Source organism: Lithobates pipiens, unplaced genomic scaffold (assembly GCF_037356315.1).
Source record: "Lithobates pipiens isolate NorthernLeopardFrog02 unplaced genomic scaffold, aLitPip1_a1.2 Scaffold_16, whole genome shotgun sequence".
NCBI lineage: Eukaryota > Metazoa > Chordata > Amphibia > Anura > Ranidae > Lithobates > Lithobates pipiens.
In genome coordinates this window covers 407,074,115-407,091,589 of record NW_027507748.1, presented here as the reverse complement: position 1 = coordinate 407,091,589, position 17,475 = coordinate 407,074,115, and the positions used below count along the sequence as shown (strand labels likewise).

Here is a 17,475-nt window from a genome sequence, read left to right as displayed (position 1 = left end):
CAGGAGATTTGTTCATCGCACCCTAAACTAAAAACTTAAAGCGGAGTTCCACCCATTTAAAAGTCAGCAGCTACAAAAAGTGTAGCTGCTGCCTTTTAATAGACACTCGCCTGTCCCATGGTGCAGGAATGTGAGGGCACAAAGCCTTGCCCTCTCCCCCTCCTCTCAGTGGAGCCGGCATTGTAACTGTTGGCACCAGGCTGTGGCTTCACAGCTATGCGCAACTACGCATGCGCAAGCCACACGTTGTGAATGGCCGGGCAATCTTCTGGGACCTGCGACAATGCCAAGCCACCTTGACCCCATGGCTCCTGCAAAACCCTGAGACTTATTCTGGGGTGAGCAGTGGCCCATAAGAAGGAGCCAAAGAGACTATTAACCCTCTGAAAAAATGAGCAGGGAATCCAAAAAGGTGAATTACGTAAAAAGTAAACAAATACTGGTAGGCCCTTCATTTTGAGCAAATTAACCCTACCAATTAGGGACAACGGCAGATGCTTCCAAGCTTCCAACTGAACCTTAACCCTGGCCAGCAAGAGGAAGAGATTCAGAGACATATAGTCACCCACTCTTGGTGAAACTTTCACTCCTAGGTACTTAAATTCCTGCACCCAGGCAATGGGAACCCTAGTGGTCGCCAGCGCTCGAGCCTCCCCATCAATAGCCAACACGTTGGAATTCTCTTAAATTGACCCGGAGAACTCAGCAAATTTGTCGAGCACCCCGAACACCTCCTCCAAAGATGGCCCTGCGTCCCTCAAGAAGAGAAGCATGTCATCCGCATAGAGCGCTATACACTCCCTAATACCCCTCACCTCCAGTGCTCCTACCTCAGGTGATTGCCTCAGGGCTATAGCCAGTGGTTCTATTGCTAATGCAAACAAGGATGGGGACAATGGACACCCCTGACGCGTGCCCCTACTGACTCTAAATTGGGGGGAGACTGAAGTGCCTATTTTTATACCCGCCTGTGGAGAACTATAAAGCAAAGAAATCCAAGTCACATAAATCTCCCCAGAACTGTCAACATGTATTGCCAGTCTACTGAATCTAAGGCCTTGGCCAAATCCAGGGAAACTACCACTCTAGATCCTTTTTCAGCGTGGTCAATCTGTAGGTGGGCAAACAATCTGCGTAAATTAGTGTCAGTAGATTTCTGCAGAATGAACCCTATCTGATCTATATCCACCAAAGTCGTGATAACCTGAGAGAGTCTGGTAGCCAGCACCTTCATTAGAATTTTTAAATCTTGGTTCAGCAATGCGTTCGGTCTATACAAAGAACATGATAGGGGGTCCTTGCCCGGCTTCGGCAGCAGGATCACCTGTGCCTCCAGCAAAGAGGCCGGGAGACACCTGTGTTCCAAGCAGTAGTCATAAAAAATTTTAAGTCTAGGAACCAATTCTTCCAAATGCTGCCTATACCACTCAATGCAGAAGCCGTCAGGCCCTGGGGATTTATGGGGAGGGAAGGACCTAATGGCTCTTTCAATTTCCTCTGCAGTTATGTCAGCCTCCAAAAAGTCCCTATCTGACTCAGACAGCCTCGGAACCTGCAATGATGTTAATAACCCTTCCAACTCCGCTATGTCATAAGTCGGTATGGGTGCATACAGGGTTTTGTAGTATTCCACAAACGTGTCTAGTATGTCCGTCGGGGTTGTCAGTAGGTCTCCCTGAGCATTTTTGATACAGGGAATATTAGTCTGCGCCCTTTGCTCAGCCACTAGCATGGCTAACAATTTACCATTCTTGTCCCCTTGCTCAAAGATGGATTCAGCCATTTTCGTCTTAGATGTGTGTGTTAGTTCCGAATAATGGAGTGCTAAAGCACGCCTTGCCTCCAACAGTTCACCATAGGTGATATCAGACTGATTATCCACGTGTTCCATGGCGCACACCCTCTCCCTGTCCTGCAATTCCTGTTCTATCTGGTTGTTGGACCTGCGGGCCTGTGTGATGGCCGAAATACAGTGCCCCCGCATGCAGGCTTTAAAGGCATCCCAAACTATGGCGGCGTCGGCAGACCCCTCGTTATCTTCCCAATAATTTGTGTGGCGCTACTTGTGAGGACACCTCCTCCCCCTCCAATCACCCCGGGTTCAGTTTCCACCCCCTCCCCGTAGGACCTAAGTTGGATCCAATGTGGATTGACAAGGGCGAATGGTCTGAAATACCACCTGCTAAATACTTTGCACCCCCCCCCACTAATTGCAGCATAGATGCATTAGCAAATGCTAGATCTATTCTCGATGAGGATTTATGATTTTTTGATAAATGTGAGTAGCCTCTGGTGGCAGGGTTTTTCCAATGCCAAAGCTCTGTCAGGGAAGCAGCTGCCGCCCAGGCAGAAAGATTGGCCAACGTCACCCTAGATGCATTGGACGAGTCCAAAGCAGTAGATAGGATAGCATTAAAATCCCTGGCTATAAGGAGAGGGGAGATGCAGGTAGGGCGCCAGTTTACCCAATAGGTCATACAGGATATGAATCTGGAATGGGGGCGGAATATAGACGTTCACCAATACCATTTTGCACGTACCAATATCAGCCACAATCACCAAAAACCTACCACCCGGGTCTGAGATCACATGGTGAATGGTGCATGGTACCGCCTTACTAATTAAAATTGATACTCCCCTGGAGTAGGTAGAGTATGTAGCATGTAACGCTCTCTGTATCCAGGCTCTGCGTAATCTCCCATCCAGATGCGTCTCCTGCAGGAACACCACATGAGGACTGATTGTTTTTAGAAATTGAAACATTAAAGCTCTACGGAATTTATCGTTAAGACCTCTAACATTCCATGAAACTTCATTAAACATTGACCCCGCCATCATCCCCCACGTGACTCGTTAGACGGTAAATGAGATACAAACGACATCAGCGATACATACAGTTGGAGACTGAAATCAGACATGGCATTAGGCATATAAATAAACAATTTACCTTGGAGGGCTGCACCTATCAAACCCCTTACCCTTTGAATCCCATAAACACCCTGCTGCCGTGTAACACAATAAAACACGTACACGCAGCTTATGCCCAAACTGTGTCCAAAAACAGTACCCGAAGGCATGGCCTTGATGGGTCAAAAAAGGGCCACTGGACAAAAAGTAAAAACCCGAGAACCAGGAAAAAGGTTCAAGTGTAAACCAAGAGTCCAAAATATCATGGACATGGTGTTGACGTGCCTGGAGCTCCCACTCCGCTTACGACTCGTCTGTCCTTTGGTATGGATATCCGGATAGCCTGTTCCTCTACGTAACTCCCACCATCTTATGTAGCCAGGTGAGGGCAAAAAAAAATATAAGAAACCATGGCAGGCGGCCCCACCCAAGGCAGGAAGCCTGCAGGAGAGTGTACAGGAGAAGCGGACATCAACTGCCACCACCAACCCCCCAGCCAAAGTATGTCAAGCTTCTTACAGGATAACAAAATCACAGTCCATCATGAGACACACTTGTCAGGGAGTCAAACCACTCAATAACTGGGCAGCAACCACAGAGGACAAAAAAAAAAAAATAGGTAGTGGCACTCAACCCGCCTTTTAGTAATCAGAGGTGTCGTGACCTGCCAGTTACAGCGATTGTAGCTTCAGCAGGTGACTCAAAAAATTTCACCGATCCTCCTTGTTGCACCCGCAGTCGGCTGGGATAAAGGAATGGAATATTTCAGCTCACGCTCATGAAGCCTCCTTCTGATGTCTGTAAATGTCTTGCGTCTTCTCTGAAGATCAGCCGAGAAATCAGGATAAAGGTGTACCACCGTATTCTCAAAAGGTAGGTTCTGATGTTTACGAGGATACGATCCCGGTCCCGAAAGTTGAGAAAGCGTACCAAGAAAGGTCTAGGGGGGCCCCTGGGGGACTCAGACTGGTCGGGATCCTGTGAGCCCTCTCGACCACATACGTTGGGGGCACATCCGTCAAGTGAAGCAATGATTTAAAGAAATCTTCGGCAAATTCAGCCGGACGGTCCCATTTCGCTCCCTCCGGCAGGCCCAAGACCTGAAATTGTTTCTTTCTTCGCAAACTGTTTTCTGCGTCATCGGACTTGGCCACCAGATTCTGAACCGTATGTTGCAGCGCTTGGATATCTGCTCTTATGAGGTTGCATTCCTCCACCAGGTGGTCTATGCGCACCAACAAAGAGGTTCTGCTTTGCTCAATCGCTGCAAGAATAACAGTGGTATCATTTGTTGGAAGCCAACATGGGTGCAGATGGGGCAGCCTCGTGTGGGGCCCCCTGCTCCATGTCCGCCATTAGAGCTTGAATTGATTCAAAAAGTCACTGGGATTCTGCACAGGCTGTAACGATGCCTTCTTAGCTGCAGACTTGCCTTTGGAGGGCATGAGGAAAAGGTGAAGATCAAGCAGGCCTTGCGTATACTTGTGTAAAGAGGAGGGTGCGCCCCTTTAAGAATACTCAACTTCAGGGATACAGCAGAAAATGATTAGGAGGGCTAAAGGTACAGTTCTGGCAGCCCCCAAGAACCTCTCACTTCCAGAAGCTTAACAATAGAGTATTAAGACAGTCTTGCTATGCACTAAGTAGTTGGAGTGTTGCCCTTTAAGGTAGTCTGTTCATGTGCCCAGCGAGGAGTTCAGCAGGGAATGGCACCAGGGTTGCTATCCACACCCCCACCCCTCTCTTCACCGCTCCTGTGCAGCTGCTTATGCCCCCCAGTTCATGACTCACCGCCCCACAAAGGATGTTAAAGGGCCTCCACAGAGCCAACAGTCCTCTCAAATGGCGGATGCACCGCTGCACGGCCGTTTGCGGTGGAGTATTTCAGTTACCTCCGCTCTGACAGGATGGCCTGAGGGCTCATCTCCTTCCCGCGTCCCCTCCGCTCCACGCAGCCGTTTCCCGCACTCGGTACTCCACCGTGGCCGGTCCGGAGGCTCCACAGGCTGCAAGATGGCGGCTGGACTGAGGGCCGGCAAGGCCTCAAACCACGGAGCCACCAGACACACCGCTATCCGCACCAAAATGCTTCCCCGTAATCCAGCGGGGCGTCAGAGGCGTAGGGGAGAGAGTTTGGCCGTCCCCAAAGTCAGGCAGGCGAAGGATGGAACAGGATTATATTCAGGATGGCAGGAGCTCCAGCACCACATGTCCTCCTAGGTCTACATCTGGCCACGCCTCCTGACAGTTTAGGACTTTGATAAGTTACAGCTCCCAGAACTCCTTCAGACTATAAACAAATGCATCCTTATGTTGATTAATTTACTGAATATCCACTGTAATAACTAAATTACAGGTCTGACAGCACAAACTCACGTGTTACAGGGATACGTTTGTCAAGGGAACAAAAAATAAGTCTATGTACAGTGCTGTAGAAGAAGCCAATGCTATATATAAATACATGGTACTTTTCTGAATTCCAAAACTCACCACTAAGGTGGGTCTTGAGTTATAAGGAGACAGTTACAAACAAACACCACATTAGCATAAATGGAAGCCAATTTTAAAAGATATTTTGTGAAGATTGTATATATTATTGGCAAAATTGTTTTCATACCTTAGAAAAAGGTCCAGCAAACCTCCACAAACCGTTAAATCCAAAACCTAGAATTGCAAACACAGAAAATCAGCATAGGAATAAGTAAATTACTATAGGTTTAATTTTTGTAGCTTACTACTGCTTAGTGTTTCTGCGCATTCCCGCATTTTTGACAATCCATTAATTTCAATACGTTGGATTAAATATCATTTCAATAGGTTAAATTGTGTGTAACGTGCAAAAATCATGCTGCAAGATACTGCAGTACCATGCATTTTGGTGGCTGCGAATACACGTACACTTGCGATGCGTGGAGATGCCGTTAAGATTTAAGGGCATCTGTGCATGTCTGCAGATGGCAGCCCATTCCCACGTGGAGTGCGTATGCTTTTCAGATGCTAATAAAGTGTAACTTACTCTGCAAGTAAGAAGGTTGGTACTGTGGAGGAGACTCTTCATGGTACACCACACTCTGTACAATACCATGTATTGGGTTCAAGAGGTTTGGATCTTGACACAGCGATAAAAGGGTGTTGATCTTAGAGTCCAACAAATTGTGTCTGAAAAGAAAACATTTACATTATGTGACAAATAAATTGTCCTTGAAAGAATACAATCCCCATTAAAAAAACAAAGGAAGGACACATACCCGAAGGTTACAGAATGCTGCTCAAACCCGAGATATGGAAAAATGGGAAAGGCTCCCCTAAATTGGCAGCAAAATTGAAAAGAAAATAAATGATGTATAGAAAAATCTGTATTTATTAATGTGAAAAAAACATAACATGATAATTAAAACATGAGCTCCAGTGGGAAATTAATTATAAAAGAAGAGCGGATGCATATTGAGACACATTTTTTTCCCCATATCAACATAATATAGTAAATGTCAGAGTTATGAAAAAATAGCAGCCCCGACGAGTTTCAACCCACACTGGGGTCTTCTTCAGAGGGACCGTCGGCTGGGAAAGAAATGTCATAAGAGTATATAACTATTATTACGCACACTGTTAACATTGCATAGCAGTATAAGGTGCGAGCAATTGATATAATTACCCCATAAAATGTATCCAGAAAGAGAGAAAACTTATTCCCAGGACCTTTAAAAAAAATCCTTTTTACTCCAAACCCGGGGCTCCGGGATGCTCCACAGCCGACACAGTCGGGGACGGGCCAAAACCAAAGTATGGCTTACGAGAGGTCGCACTTGTAGAGCCCCACCCCTCTTCCCTAGGAGGAAAGAGAGGGGGCACAACCAGCCAGTGGTGTGGGTATGGACAGGCAACACATGCGGCAGAAATCCAAAAGGAAAATTGTATTTAGTTTGACGTGTGCGGTGTTATACGGCCCGTAGATCATATGGCCCTGCAAATAGTGCGGGCGGAAATCATACCCCTCCATATATATCAAGCCGTATATACTTAAATGTATACACCCACAAATATACATGCATGGGCATACCCCCCATACCCAGGAAAAGATTATTCAGAAAACACCAGATACCCATATATTGTGTGTTGATTAGGGGTGCCTCAATAGTGACTAAGGGAGCGGTGATGAATAAACGGATTGGAAAAAATAAAAAAATAATAATAAATATTAAAAGTCATTAAAAGAGGAGACCGAAAAGAATAAATGAAGAGCCAAGTGCCAGTGAAAGCATACTGACAGCAAACACGAACCAAGTGGAAAAAACTGTGAAAACAATATGAGTGCAAATCGGTGCAAGAAAGATGCAGAAACAGGGATGAAAAAAGTGAAAAGAAGAGATGAAAAAGTGACGGGGGAAGTGAAGCATGAGAAATAGGAGAATGAGAAATCTGGAAAGGAAAAGTGAGTGAAAAAATTAGAGGAAGTCAGAAGTGAAGGACATATATATATATATATATATATATATATATATATATATATATATATATATATATATATATAGTGGCTTACACTACTCAATAAGCAAGGACTGTAAAACGTGACTTAGCCCGGGATTAGTCACAGTAAAGTGATGCTCCAAGGACACAGTGCAAAAGGAGAGTCACCCAGTCTAAAAGTAGAGGAATATAAACAGGTTTCAATGAAGGGTTTTAAAAATAAAACCCTTAAAAAGTAATCACATATAAATTATTATTAGGGCAGTGTGAAGCTACGTTCCCAAGAAGAATACATATAACGTGCGGGAGCTGGATGTATATCCGATCCTCCTGCTGGGCTAATGGGGATAAACTGACCCACCGTAAGTCCAAATATATATATATATATATATATATATATATATATATATATATATATATATATATATATATATATATATATATATATATAGGTAGTGTAGATTAATTCCCAGGTATCCAACACAGGTGTGTGCAGTCTGTGCACAAACCCAGCCCATCATGGTGGTGTATGGCCACCAGAAAGGTCGGCCTCGTGTGGCTTCCCTGGTGTTCCGGAAGGCCACGAGCGGCCCCGAAATGACATAATTCCGGTTGTAACGACATGACGTCCATATGTCACACGCAACCGCAGGGCCCCGTGTGTGCGCTGTGGGGGATGGCGTCTCAGAATGTCCAGGGACGCCACCAGCAAGGAGAGATACTCCCCATTAGGCAGCAGGACCAGCCCGCATGCCCAGTTCGGGGAACATGGGGAAGAGCACTAGAAAGAAAAGTGAAAGTGACTCCTCCCCCCTTGCCGGGAAGGCATACCAATAAGGAATTCCCCGCCCAGAGTGCGGCAGCCATAGGGACACCGGGCCACTCCTGGAGGGGAGACAAAGTAAAAAAAGGAAATACTATTTTAATACAATAATATGATACAATAACAAAGATGTACAACATAAAAAGAAGAAAATCAAAATAAACACAGACCTGCATCTTCAACATCGTATGATAAAATGATTTGATACAAAATTGCATCTTAACCACCCAATAAACATACATGATTCAATACAATTGCCTTAACCCATGTGATAATGAGACACAATATATTTACATAGAATATGTATATACATGAGATATCTTATAAAAGGTGAATTCTGGTCACAAAGAGATGGTAATATTATGCAAAGTTTGATTGATGATGGGAGGGAAACACGAAGCAGGAAGTCCAAAACACGTCTACAGTACATTGTATGAAATATTTAGAATATTTACAATAATTATTGTGTTTTACCAGAGACAAACCCCTTAAGGAAGGGAGCAAAATAAATCGATTTGTTTAGTCCAGGAGCAGGAGCTCATGTCTTGTGAGCGCGGGGCATTTTACATTGGGAAAAACGAAGCAGGAATTCCATCGACGTATGTCCAAACATGTCTACAGCATGCAAATTGGGAATCATTACTTACCACTGGCGTGTTGTCGGGTAGTACACAACTACAAGATGCCAAGTGTGTCCTTCACCGCATTCGATCAAACTCGCATCCGAGATCGAGGCGGTGATTGGAACAAAACATTACTCCAACATGAACAGAGATGGATATTTAAATTAAATGCCACCTCTGCTCCTGGACTAAACTAATCGATTTCTTTTGCTTCCTTCCTTAAGGGGTTTGTCTCTGGTAAAATACAATAATTAAATTATTGTAAATATTCTAAATATTTCATACAACGCACTGTAGACGGGTTTTGGACTTCCTGCTTCGTGTTTCCCTCCCTTCATCAGTCAAACTTTGCATAATATTACCATCTCTTTATGACCAGGATTCACCTTTTATCAGATATCTTATATATATATATATATATATATATATATATATATATACACACACACACACATATTATGTAAATATATAATGTATCATTATGACATGAGTTAAGGCAATTGTATCAAATCATGTATGTTTATTGTGTGGTTAAGATGCAATTTTGTATTAAATCATATTATTATACTATATGTTGAAGATGCAGGTCTGTGTTTATTTAGATTTTCTTCTTTTTATGTTATACATCTTTGTTATTGTATCATGATATTATTGTATTAAAATAGTATTTATTTTTTTACTTTCTGTCTCCCCTCTGGGAGTGCCCGGTGTCCCTATGGCTGCCGCACTCTGGACGGGGAATTCCTTGTTGGCATGCCTTCCCGGCAAGGGGGGAGGAGTCACTTTTCTTTCTAGTGCTCCTCCCCATGTTCCCCGATCTGGGCATGTGGGCTGGTCCCGCTGCCTAGACGGGGAGTTTCTCTCCTTGCCAGCGGCGTCCCCGGACATTCCCGGACACCATCCCTCACAGCGCAGGCGTGGGGCCCTGCGGGTGCAGGTGACATATGGACGTCAAGTCGTTACGATGGGAATGACATTTCGGGGCCGTTAGCGGCCTTCCGGAACGCCGGGGAAGCCACACAAGGCCAACCATTCCGGCGGCCATACACCACCATGATGGGCTGGGTTTGTGCCCAGACTACACACACCTGCGGTGGATACCTGGGAATTAGATCAATCTACACTACCTATATATATTTGGACTTACGGTGGGTCCATTTATCCCCATTAGCCCAGCAGGAGGATCAGATATACATCCATCTCCCGCACGATATGTATTCTTCTTGGGACCGTGGCTTCACACTGCCCTAATATTTTATATGTAATCACTTTTTAAGGGTTTTATTTTTAAAACCCTTCATTGAAACCTGTTTATATTCCTTTTACTTTTAGACTGGGTGACTCTCCTTTTGCACTGTGTCCTTGGAGCATCACTTTACTGTGACTGATTCCGGGCCAAGTCACTTTCTACAGTCCTTGCTTATTGAGTAGTGTAAGCCACTATATAGGTCCTTCACTTCTAGGTAATATTTTTACTACCAGTTGTTCGCATGTTTTCGTTTCTGCCAGCATCACTGTGCTGTGTCAATTCACTGGATTATTTTTCATTCAGTCACTTCATTATCCTGTTGATGCATTGGCATTCATACACCACCTCGGTCACTATTTTTCTACACTCCTATTTTGCTCACTGTCTTTTCATTCACTTTATTATTCATCTTGCTGATTTCACTTCCGACTTCCTTTCATTCTATCTCACTCACTTTTTCTTTCCAGATTTCTCATGCTTCACTTCCCCCCGTCACTTTTTCATCTCTTCTTTTCGCTTTTTTTCATCCACATTTCTGCATCTTTCTTGCACCGCTTTGCACTCATATTGTTTTCACTGTTTTTTTTCACTTGGTTCCTGTTTGCTGTTGGTATGCTTTCACTGGCACTTGGCTCTTCACTTATTCTTTTCTGTCTCTTCTTTTAATGACTTTTTTTTTTCCCAATCACTTCATTCATCAGCGCTCCCTTAGTCCCTATTGAGGCACCCCTGATCACCACGCAATATATGGGTATCTGGTGTTTTCTGAATAATTTCTTCCTGGGTATGGGGGTATGTACATGTATGTATATTTGTGGGTGTATACATTTAAGTAAATACAGCTTGATATATATGCGGGGGTATAATTTCCACCCACTATTCGCAGGGCCATATGATCTACGGCCCGTATAACACCGCACACGTCAAACTAAATACAATTTTCCTTTTGGATTTCTGCCGCAGGTGTTGCCTGTCCATACCCGCACCATTGGCTGGTTGTGCCCCCTCACTTTCCTCCTACGGAAGAGAGGTGGGGCTTTACAAGTGTGACCTCTCGTAAGCTATACTTTGGTTTTGGCACGTCCCTGGCTGTGGAGCATCCCGGGACCCCGGGTGGGGAGTCAAAGGGCATTTTTAAAAGGTCCTCCATGTGGCAATAAGTTTCCTCTCTTTCTGGATACATTTTATTGGGTAATTATATCAATAGCTCGCACCTTATACTACTATGCAATGTTAACAGTGTGCGTAATAGTTATATACTTTTATGACATTTCTTTCCAGGCAGACAGTCCCTCTGAAAAAGACCCCAGTGTGGGTTGAAATGTGTCAGGCCGCTTTTTATTTATAACTCTGACATTTAATAAACAATGTTGATATAAAAAAAAATTGTCTTAATATGTATCCGCTCTTCTTTTACAATTAATTTCCCACTGGAGCTCATGTTTTAATTATCATGTTATGTTTTTTCACATTAATACAGATTTTTCTATACATCGTTTATTTTATTTTCAATTTTGCTGCCTAAAAACCCCAATTTAGGGGTGCTTTTCCCATTTTTCCACAATCCCCATTAATAGGCTCTGAGGGGTGGAGTGAAACATTGGGGCATGGCCTGGCTGGAGTCCGGGCTGAGGTTGCTACTCTTACATAGATCATATGGACTACAGAGATGTGCTACTATAGGGATCGTTTCCTTGTATAAAAACACAAATAAACCAGCACACAATGCAAAAAAGCCACCTGTAGTGTAATCTGGTGTTTCAAGGCTGTGCAGGACCCCTTTCTCAAAGTTACCATGAAAAAGGGTTGCCCTTTGTTTTGAAAGTCTTTGTATCTCCCAATTTCTAAAATTATTCCTCTTGCATTACCTATCTGGTTATTGAAAAGATGAAAGAATTATGCCACCAGCTTCAGTGACAAGTGTTTGGAAAAGTTCCACCTACTCGTATAAGGGTAGCTGTACAAAAGCATTGTACTCAGAAGCAAGACAAATGCAAAATGTTTTAAAATAAATGAGACTAAATTTGAGATGCATGTACTGTGTATTTATAGAGCATTCCCACTGTTTATCTAAATGAAAGGCATCATTCACCTCCACTTTCCCAATCTTCAAACACTTCCAAGTTACAAGCCTACTTTATCCGCTTTGCTCATGTCGCCTTGAATTCTGGGGTCTGACACTACAAAAGAGGTGTTTAAAAGGATTTTGCAAGTTTGCCCACTTGCAAAAAGATAAGAGTATAATTGTTACCATAGGTGTATTTTAAAGGATAGAGACAGAATTACAAATCAAAACTCCCTAAAAAAAAAACAAAAAAAAAAAAACAGGATGCAAATTGTATAACTTGAGTTCCAGTTCAGTGAGTAAAATAAGTATTTGATCCCCAAGCAAAACATGACTTAGGCGGAGAAACCCTTGCTGGCAATCACAGAGGTAAGACGTTTCGTGTAGATGGTTACCAGGTTTGCACACATCTCGGGGGGGATTGTGGTCCACTCTTCTTTATAGATCTTCTCTAAATACATAAGGTTTCTTGGCTGTTTGGCAACTCAAAGATCCAGCTCCCTCCATAACTTTTCTATAGGATAAAAGGTCTGGAGACTGGCTAGGCCACTCCATGACTAATGTGCTTCTTCTAGAACCACTCTTTTGTTGCCTTGGTGGTATGTTTTGGGTAATTGTAATCTTGGAAGACCCATCCACAACTCATCTTCGGTGTTCTGGCTGAGGAAAGAAGGATCTCATCCAAGATCTTACAATACATGGCCCTGTCCATTGGCCCCTCAATGAGAAAGTCGGCGTGTACCTTTAGCAGAGAAATAGACTCAAAGCATAATGTTTCCACCTCTGTGCTCGACTGTAGGGATGGTGTTTAGGGTCATAGCATTTTTCTTCCTCTAAACACAGCGAGTCGAGTTAATGTCAAAGAGCTCAATTTTGGTCTCATCTGACTACAGCACTTTCTCCCAATTCTTCTCTGAATCATTTAGCTGTTCATTGGCAAACTTCAGCAGGGCCTGTACATGTGCATTCTTGAGGAGGGGGGCCTTGTGGGTGCTGCAATATTTCAATCCATGGCGGTATACTTTGTTACCAACGATTTGTTTGGTGATTGTGGTCCCAACTGCCTTGAGATCACTCACAAGCTCCTCCGCTGTAGTTCTGGGCTGAGCCCTCATTCTTCTCATAATCATCCTTAACCCAAGAGGTGAAATCTTGCATGGGGCTCCACACCAAGGGCGATTAATGGTTATTTTTTTATTTCTTCCACTGGCAAATCACTCCAACAGTTGTCTCCTCACCAAGCTTCTTGCCAATGGTCTTGTAGCCCATTCCAGCCATGTGCAGGTCTACAATCTTGTCCTGGACGCCCTTTGATGGCTCTTTGGTCTTGCCCATGATTGCGAGGTTTGAATGGAAGAAAGAGATTCCGAAGACAGGTGTCTTTTCTGTGTCAATATTTTTTTATTTTTATACACATAACGAGTTGTCGTTAGGAGAACCTTCTTAAATTGATAGGACTAATCTGTGTACCACAGGAGCACATACTGTAAACAGTCTGTGGGAGCCAGAATTATTGTAGGTTGGTAGGGGATCAAATATTTATTTTACTCACTGAACTACAGCTCAATTTATAACATTTGAATTATGTGTATCACATGTTTCTTCTAGATTTTTTTGGTTGATATTCTGTGTCCCTCATTTAGCCACTTTCAGACCGGACCATTTTGCTGGCTTAAGACCAGACCACTTTTTGCAATTTGGCACTGCGCCGTTTTAACTGACAATTGCATGACCGTGCGACGTGGCTCCCAAACAAAATTGACATCCTTTTTTTCCCACAAATAGAGCTTTCTTTTGGTGGTATTTGATCACCCCTGCGTTTTTTATTTTTTGCGCTATAAACAAATAGAGCGACAATTTTGAAAAAAAAACAAACGCTTTTTTTAACTTTTTGTTACAATATCCCCAAAAATATATAAAAAAAACATTTTTTTCCCTCAGTTTAGGCCGATACGTATTCTTCTACATATTTTTGGTAAAAAATAAATAAATAAATAAATAAAAAAAAAAGCAATAAGCGACTGATTGGTTTGCGCAAAACTTATAGCGTTTTCCAAAAAGGAGGATAGTTTTATGGCATTTTTATAAAAAAAAATTTTTAAACTAGTAATGGCAGTGATCAGCGATTTTTATTGTGACTGCGACATTATGGCGGACACATCGGACATTTTTGGGACCATTGTCATTTATACAGCAATCACTGCTATACAAATGCAGTGATTCCTGTGTAAATGACACTGGCAGTGAAGGGGTTAAGTGTTCCTAGGGGCATGTTACTAACTGTAGGGGGCTGGGCTTTGTTTTAGTGAACACTGATCTCTGCTCCAATCGCATGGAGCAGAGATCAGCGTCACTTGTTGCTAGGCAGAACCGGGAGATGCTGGTTACAACGGCATCTCCTCGTTCAGCCGCCCCGTGAGAAGATTGCGGGTACGCCCGCGGCGATCGAGTCCGTGGGATCCGCGACCGGACTCACGGGGGTCCAGACCGGAACGTGAGTGCGCTGTCGCACTCACGATGGCAGGGCGCCATTTAAAACTGTACATACCTGTATGCCAATATGCCTGCCCGTGCCATTCTGCAGACGTACATCGGTGTACGCCGGTCGGGAAGTGGTTAAAATACACCCCCTTCATTTCTTTTTAAGTGGGCAAACTTATAAAATCTGCAGGGGATCAAATAATTATTTTCCACACTGTATAATGTGGAATCCTCAACTGTGGATTGCAGTAATGAAAGTAAATATTAAACCAGATTCATCTCACTCAAAAGTATTAGTCAAGGTTTTATTTTTTTTCTTGGACAAAATACTTCTATTAAGAAAAAAAAATTATTTACTGCTACATAAACAAAAAATGTGCTTAAAAACCAAAAACTAAAATAGTAAAAACAGGTACATACACCACCGGAAATACTTTAGGGAAGACCACGCTGGCTTCAGCTAAATATTCATAAAGGATACGTTGATCAAACTCATCTGTAGTGTATTTTACAAGTGTAGCCTGAAAAACAAAGAAAGTGATGTAAAAACGTATTTCATACCAAAAGCCTGCATTTAAAGTAGAATCATTATATAGCAGTATCGTGGGGGTAAAATACATGGTACATACTGCAGCTGCAATTCTCGTTATGTTAAAGAGCCTCAACATCTTTTGGAATTTGGGAAAAACTATTTTGTCCCCTGTAGTTTTTCTACTCATTTGATAATCTCTGGCAGTTAATGAGAGACAGTGCAGTTAAGATTAGGAGCAAAGATACAGTTTACTGCAGTAAGATCAACAAAAGAAGAATGTGGTTGTGACAAGATTACTGCAATATATCCCGTTTTAATCAAGAATGCAATATCAGGCATGTGTAATGAAATAAATAGTGGTTATTTCAGTTTGAGATCTACTAATTGACAAATGTATTTGGACATTGCAGGTCTATCAACGTATATCAAAGAGAAACCTCATTTACATACTATGCAAAGCGGGAAACCAGACAAATATATAAAAACCTTAGGTCATTCTACACATTTCAGCACTAGTGGCTGTAAACCACTAATGAAGCAGAACCACTTTAATGATTCAGCTATGGCCTAATACATAAAGTGATTTTGTTTCGATTTATCATGTAGCAGTGATACATTACTACAAGTGCAGAAGCTTTTGACCTAGAATTGTTCACTATTATGCCCACTTTGTGAAGTAAATGGGAATTGAATATGGTGAAAATAGTAAATATGGTGAAGCAGTGTTCACTTTCAATACACACAGAGCTTATTCTGGGACTAGCACAAGCATTAGAGGGCTGGGGTTGGCGTTACAGGACCCAAAAGTGACATCGCCTGCATGAGAACTCCAGTGGGCAAGTATGTGACAGCCGGGTTGCTAATGAGGAAATTTGGATGATGCAGAGATAGTTCTGATAGGAAGTAAGCCAGCAAGAGAAACTGCAGCAGAAGATTGTTAACAGCAAAGAGGCATCAGAGAAGCACTTGCACAAAGGGGGCATATCCCTGACTGATTAATCTGGGAAAATGTGGGGCTTGAGTTCTGATTCAGATAGCGGTTACAGCAATCACATGAGCAGGAATCCTTCAGAGAGCTTGCCCTGATGGCAATGCATATGACAGAGCGACCTGTTCATGTGCAAAAAAAAAAAAAATGTCCAAAAGTTGCCAATCATGTTCGTTTGCACTGGTCAATGTTTACAAAAAAAAAAAACGTTTTCAGACACTGGGAAATTAATACTAAAAATAAAATAATGACTAGCATTTGTTCATTCTAGCAACATTTGTCACTCTATGGTGGACTTTTATCATACTAGTGGGGCAGGGCTGGACTGGCCTACGGGGATACTGGGACATTTCCCGGTAGGCTGCCTGCCCTGGGGCCGCTTTGGATCTATGCTGTGGTTGCAGCGCAGCGCCCCCCTTCCCTTATTCTCACGCACACCAGAAGACTGCTGTGTCACGGAGCTGTGACTGAGGGTACGGGTGAGGCTGCATTTGATGGGCACTGGTGAGGCTGCATTTGATGGGCACTGGTGAGGCTGCATTTGATGGGCACTGGTGAGGCTGCATTTGATGGGCACTGGTGAGGCTGCATTGATCTCTTGTATCATGTCCGCAATCTGAACATCTATTGTACTATGTCTGCAGTCTCTGACCATCTCCTTTATCATGAGATGGTCAGAGAGAGGAGGGGGCAGAGCAGAGAGGAGAGCTGCGGATGATGGCGGCACGTAAACTGACCAAGGAGTCAGGTCTCAGTAGCCACAATAAACTGTGGTCAGTTTACAGAGGGGAGGGCATAGCCAGGCAGGATCAGCCAGATTTTTCAGGTTATAAAGGGGGCAAAATGACACAGCACAAGCACTGTGCGGTTATTCATGCTTTAAGGGAAAGAAAGCTCTTTATTTTTGGGGAAACACTTTAATGCGGAGCTCCATGTTCCATATTATATCACATGGGTGAGCCTTTGTTTCCTATCTGTGATGTCTATTTCTTGTTGGGATCCTAAAAGCAGTGTTAATCACAAAAGCAAATATTATACAGCAGCTTACAAAATTCTTCAATATTATGGCTGCACTTGTTTTCTTTTTCAGGTTTGCTTTCTTTTATTTTCACCTGGTGATCTAGCCATTAAGTCTGCTTTTCAACAGACCAAGCTCTCTTGCAGATGTAGACGTTAGAGGGTTTAACACTGACAGGGGTGCTTTCAATGATCTGATGTAATTAGTTGATGTAAAACCTTCCCAAAGGGAAAGCTGTAGCTGCTTCAAAAGCATTAGCTGGAGTTTGGCTTCAATTTGTTTAGTGTATCTGAATCTGCTGGTGCATCTACACTCCACTCCC

General features: G+C 43.1%; 1 protein-coding gene across 5 annotated transcripts in view; it reads right to left on the bottom strand.

Annotated features, from left to right (window-relative positions):
* NF1 (neurofibromin 1) overlaps nucleotides 1–17,475 on the bottom strand; it is a 436,753-nt gene that overhangs the window by 33,376 nt on the left and 385,902 nt on the right. For 4 of the 5 annotated variants that reach the window (XM_077482413.1, XM_077482415.1, XM_077482414.1 and 1 more), the window contains 3 exons: nucleotides 15,036–15,136; nucleotides 5,924–6,066; nucleotides 5,525–5,571 (listed from right to left, as the gene is read on the bottom strand). In XM_077482413.1, coding sequence (XP_077338539.1) covers nucleotides 5,525–5,571; nucleotides 5,924–6,066; nucleotides 15,036–15,136 — 291 coding nt within the window. Of the gene's footprint in view, nucleotides 1–2,106; nucleotides 2,716–5,524; nucleotides 5,572–5,923; nucleotides 6,067–15,035; nucleotides 15,137–17,475 lie in introns of those variants that run through there. The other variant, XM_077482416.1, reaches the window with a different exon arrangement.